The 5,847-nt window shown below is 53.9% G+C and overlaps 1 protein-coding gene across 1 annotated transcript in view; it reads left to right on the forward strand.

Moving 5' to 3' along the window:
* Positions 1 to 1,659: 1,659 nt before the first annotated feature.
* The window catches only part of TRHDE (thyrotropin releasing hormone degrading enzyme), a 422,821-nt gene continuing 418,633 nt past the window's right edge, over positions 1,660 to 5,847 (forward strand). Inside the window, exon 1 of the mRNA XM_012810852.2 lies at positions 1,660 to 2,915. Within this exon, the coding sequence (XP_012666306.1) occupies positions 2,014 to 2,915 (902 nt within the window). The 5' untranslated portion in view covers positions 1,660 to 2,013. The remainder of the gene's footprint in view (positions 2,916 to 5,847) is intronic.

Below are 5,847 nucleotides of genomic sequence, written 5' to 3' on the forward strand. Positions count from 1 at the left end.
AAGGAATTGTTTAATTTTCTTTATGTTACACATTTTGTTTTTTATTGAGTTGTAAGTCAATCACACTTGGTTTTGTCAAAAACTAGAGATTCCTGCCTCTTAGCTGTCATCGTTAGGGTGGCTGTTTTCTGAATATTATTCCAATTAGAGTTCCCACAAATTCTGGGGGTGGGGCAGCCCATATACTCATCCATACTTCTCACTATAATTTAAACTGCAATAAACTCAGACAAGAGTCCCTAACAAGCCAATAAGCTGTCAGCGGGTTTTGACTCTTCCTGCTGCCAGCAAGCACTTCCTATTGATTGATAACTGTTCTAACAAAGTTTAAACAATTTTTACTCCAACGCTAGGAAGCAGTGGCCAGGTGAAGTGAAAAGCTGACCTACCACGTATTTGCTTATCACTGTAGTAAGTACAAAGTCCTGGGCGCATAGCCTCCGCCTCAAGTTTTTGGTCCCGAATGAATGTTACATTGCAGGCTTTATTTTTCATCGTTACCCCAATCTAAAAATAGAAATTATCCTACGGGGGGAAACATCTTCATCCTTTGGCCTATACTTCTGGAGGATTCTAACGCTTCCTTGCTAGCCATTGTTTTAGTACCGCACACCTGGACACACCAGTGTAATGTACGTAGTCAGGCTTTGGAGAATTTATTTAAATTTACATATAATCCTCCAAATCCTCTGGCGATCTTGATGTGAAATCTGACTCGGCCACATCTTCCCAGCTGAATCCGGCTCTATGTGTTACCAGCCGAAGGCTCCAGCGATCCCTCCTGGGGAGCCGAGCTGGGGCTAGGGGAAGAGGGGTGACTGCGGGGCTGGTTGCGCTGAAGATTTACAATGTACTTCTTGCAGGCGGCTCAGCAACCCCCTCTGTGGCTGTGGGTGTCTGGTGTGACAGAGCGGAGAAAAGCTCTCTAATCTCCCAGAGCCTGCCTCTGCCGCGCCGCCGCTCCCCCTCCCGCCTTCCCTGCCTCCTGGCGCTCTCGCTCTCTCCTTTGCCTTTCTCCGGAGTTTCAGTCCCCGAATGCAGCTGGAGTAGCTGGCGGTCTAGACCCGGAGCCTGTGCACACACGCGCAGACACGCGCACACACATGCACACGCTCCCGCACACACGCACTTCGGCTCTCCCCTTGGGGATACGGAGCAAACCCCGGGCTTCATCTACCTGAAGGGGATGGCCTTGCCGGACACTTCCTCACTTGCCATCTCCGGAGGGCAGAGCAACATCGGAACCGGGGAGGCTCGCGGTCCTGTCTGCAACCTCACGCCGTTTGCCGCCACCGCTGCCTAAAGTGTCCGGGGAGGAGGAGAAGGCTTCTCCAGGGCAGATCCGCGGCGCAGCTTCGCCGCCCTGGGACTTCCTCCGGCGGGTTCCCTCCAGTCCGTCCCTCCTTGGCCATCCTCTCCGGCTGCAGGGTGTATGGCTCAGGCGCCTTCCGTGCTGCTGCCGCCGCTATAGCTGCTGCGAACGCATCCCACCCAGAGGACTGGACGCCGCCGCTGGAGCGGGGGGAGAGAGCGGAAGCCCTAACTTCCCTCTCCACACCCTTGCTCTCCCCACCGCCGCTCGTCCTCCCCAGCCGACGACCGGTTGGAAGGCTCGGCGGACAGCCTGGCGAGAGCGCGGCGCAGGGGAGGGAGAGCCGGGATCCGCAGGCTCACCGGGGCGGGGGCAGCATGAGCCCCAGCGCCGGGTGATCGCCGAGAAGTAGCGCGCGCCGGGGCGAACTAGACGCTTTCCAAGTTGGGCGCGTCCCAGAGCTCGCTGCCCCGCGCCTCCGCCGCCCGTGTCCGGAGAGAGGCGGGGCCGATGGGGGGCGCGGAGGCTGCCGTCGCCAGTGGCCACAGCCGGTCTTAAAAGAACCCGGCCGGCATCTCCAGGGTCCCAGCCGGCGTCGCGCCTCCGGCCCGCGTGCGCTCCCTAATGTCGACTCTGGCGGTGGCCCGGGTGGCCCGCCCGTGGGGGGTGCCGGAGGGGGCGGGGGAAGAGGAGGCGGTGTGATGGCCCTGGACGGCGAGCAGGGGGAGCAAGAGGAGGAGAAGAAAAAGAAGAAGAAGAAAAAGAAGAGGAAGAAGAAGAAGAAGGAGGGGGCCGAGAAGCGCAGCTCACCTTTCACGGCCACGATGGGGGACGAGGACGCCGCACGCCGGGCCGGCAGCAGGGGGCTCTCGGACCCGTGGGCGGACTCGGTGGGAGTGCGACCCCGCACCACCGAGCGCCACATCGCGGTGCACAAACGGCTCGTGCTGGCCTTCGCCGTGTCCATCGTGGCGCTGCTCGCGGTCACCATGCTCGCGGTGCTGCTCAGTCTCCGCTTCGACGAGTGCGGGACCAGCGCAGCGGCGGGCGCGGACGGCAGCCCCGCGGGCTTCCCCGAGCGCGGCGGCAACGCGAGCCTCCCGGGACCAGCCCGGCGCGACCCCCACGCGGGCGGGGACTCCACGCAGCTCGAGGCGGGCAGGGCGGCCAGCCCGGGCACCCCGTCAGCCCAGCCGCCGTCGGAGGCGGAGCGGGAGCCGTGGCAGCCGTGGACCCAGCTGCGCCTGTCCGGCCACCTGAAGCCGCTGCACTACAATCTGATGATCACCGCCTTCATGGAGAACTTCACCTTCTCTGGGGAGGTCAACGTGGAGATCGCGTGCCGGAACGCCACCCGCTACGTCGTGCTGCACGCGTCCCGGGTGGCGGTGGAGAAGGTGCAACTGGCCGAGGACCGGGCGGCCGGGGCTGTACCCGTGGGCGGCTTTTTCCTCTACCCACAAACACAAGTCTTGGTGGTGGTGCTGAATAGGAGCCTGGACGCGCAGAGAAATTACAATCTGAAGATTATCTACAACGCCCTGATCGAGAACGAGCTCCTGGGCTTCTTCCGCAGCTCCTACGTGCTCCACGGGGAGAGAAGGTACGGAGGGAGGCGGTGCCCCGCGCGCCCCACCCCGCGGGCGGCCCGGAGCCCCAGCGGCCGGCGACCCCGGGGACGCCGGCGGGCTGCCAGTGCCTGGGAACCCGGTGGGCAGACTCAGGGAGAGTGCGCCCCACCGAGTGGGGTGGGAGAGGGAAGCGAGAGCAGAATAGGACTGGCACCCAGATCCCTCGGGGTCTCCCAGACCCCCGGGCTCTCGCGCGGCTACAGGGGCCGCACGCTCCTTCACCAGAGCAGAAAGATGAATGCGCCCCTCCTCCAGCTGAGACCTCTCCCAGTTTAGAGCAAAGTTTCTTAGGTTCGGAAACGCGAGTCTTTTTCTAAATGGCAGTTTGTAATCTGAGAGATGCCAAAGTAACACGAAAAGCTTGCCAAGTTACCATCGAGGGAAAATATGTGAGCGCCAAAGGCCAGGGCAGCGGCTCAGGTCGCCGCGTCCCGGCAGGCGTCACCCCCGCGCCCGCCTCCGCCGACCGCTGGTCCGCCCTGGGCAGGCCGGAGCAGAGGGTGGGCTTCAGGGCATCAAGTTTTCCGAAACAGCAAGTTGAGATTCAGAGACAGTAGAGCGGTTCCCAGTGACAGGGGGTGGTAGTAGGACTTAGTGACTGCCATGGCCAAAGCCAGAGAGACGTGACTCAGGTTGTGCCGGCTCTGTGCTGACCTAGGGTGACTCTGGTTGTCAGTGGGTGAGTCGCTGCCTCTGGAGATGGTAAAGGACGGGAAAGTTGGCAGTCTTGAACTGTTGTTAGTGGGCGCCTTTGATAACTTTTTAGATTTGAGCAGCATCGTATTTTTATTTTTTAAGAGGCTGCGAGGCTTTGCAACACTTGTTTAGAGCTCAGACTTACATAGAACTGAGTTCAAATCCCCGCTGTTCCTCTAGTTGTGGTGCAGGTTTGAGGAAGGTAGTAATCAGAGTAGCCGATTCCTGACAACACCTGCTGCGCGCAGTACCAACCCAGTCCTTAAGAATCCGCGGGGTAGATGCTGTTACCACTCCCCGTGTTACAAGTGGGCGAGTGGAGACACTGTGAAGCCCCTCGCTCGTCGCGGTTCTCTGGGTGGGCTGACAGCGTGGGGTAGCTCCAGAGGCCACACTCTCAATCCTAACTTGGGGATAATAATAACAGAAATACTGCGCTCATGAGACTGGGCAAGGCCCATCAGCAAAGACACGGAAGGCACTTACTCTTGTGCCGGGCACGCAGCCTGGCCCCGCTGAGTGCTCTGTGCTGGGGTAGTAAGCTCAAAAATGTACTGTTGAATAAATGAATATGTGATTCTTTTTCCTTGCTCGAACCCATTGCATTTTAAATAACTTTGACTAATTAAATGACTATAGGGCAGAGGAACAACTAAAGTGAACTTAAGATGAAATTGACAGCTTTAGAAGAGGAGGCAGGTTGGAGATTAGTCACGAGGTACAGCCTCTCCTTTTCTCAAGAATTCTCACAACAGCAGAAAACTGGGGCCCAGAGCGGCTCAGGGCATGTGAAGTTAGCAGGCTTATCTGTGAAGAGCAGGGACTCAAATGTTGGCTCTCTAATCCCTGGACCAGCCACAGCTTATGATAATTAGCAACTCACAGTAAAAGTTGTTTTGTATGAGGCTTGTTTAACGTGCTATGGAAGTGCACAGAAGTTTTATTATTTACATATGGCTACGAAGTACCCCGATATAAATAAAAGACTCAATGCTTTAATACTTGTGTAATAGGTAGAACTTCCTGTAAGTGAATGCATAAATTATTTACTTTGTAACATCTAAACCAGATAGGGGCAATCTAAATTCCACAACCTTCCTCCCCTACGTTCTAAAGAGTACAGATTAAAAGTAATTTTTAGACCCACAATCATATCAAATATGGGTGGAAAGGCATAGAAAGCAATTTGCATGTTATATTTAGCAACAAGCACATTATGTCAAAGTGTCAAGAATGGGAATCGCATATGATTGCTGATACTTCTTGCTGTGGTGGAATAAATACTTTCAACAGATTCTGTTTTTTGAGCCATGCCAAAATAATATTTGGCAGAACCGAGCTTGTTTTGGTCAGTGTTTTCAAATTAACAGGACTTTTAAAAGACCAGATGTTTCTGCCTGACCCATAACTAATTTCATCTACCCTGTAGTGCATGTTTGTATTCAAAGTCTCTCCTCCAGTTTTCCCCCAAAGATGTAAATAAACTTCATGGAAAGTTTAACCTACAGCACATGTGGTTACACATTGCATCCCAATAGAAATGCAAGATTCAGTGTTCTGGAACTCTCAGGGTGGTTTAATTTCAAAATGGCATTTTTGAGAAAATCCTTCCCCACCCCCATATCACAGTGAATCTTATAATTTATTGGAAGTTTCTATTGGAGTTATCAGGGCAAAAAGTTGAACAAATGGTTTCACAGCTAAACTCTTCTGTTGTTACTGTAGCCACTGGAGCACTTTAAAAACAAAACCTCATAAACTCATTGGAGTTTGTGATGAACTTCTATAGTTGGTGATTCCCACCCCCAGTACAATGTAAACTGGCGTTTTCAAAGCCTCTTTCCATTGGGACACAGATGCAAAGTTTGAATTTTCATTTGATTAATGATTAAATAGCTGGGTCTACAGTTAGTCATAATTTCTGTCAAAAATTATTTGCCTTTTTAATTATAGGCTAATTTCTGTGATGAAAACAAATATTTAATTTGTCAAAAAGAGTCACATTTAGCAACTTGAAATAGTGCCCTTAAAAGAGCAGTACTATAAAACTCAGTCCACTTTACTTAGCCTTTTGTGAAAACAGTATCTGATTCTGATTTCCTCAAAGATCTGAGAGAAAGAATTTGGTGAGCGCAGTACAATTAGAGTCCTTTGACCCCTGGGATGCGTCTCCCCCGCCCCATAGTGGAGGAAGCCCCTCCTGGGATG

This window comes from Otolemur garnettii, unplaced genomic scaffold, assembly GCF_000181295.1.
Source record: "Otolemur garnettii isolate 467f Iridium unplaced genomic scaffold, OtoGar3 scaffold00143, whole genome shotgun sequence".
Lineage (NCBI taxonomy): Eukaryota > Metazoa > Chordata > Mammalia > Primates > Galagidae > Otolemur > Otolemur garnettii.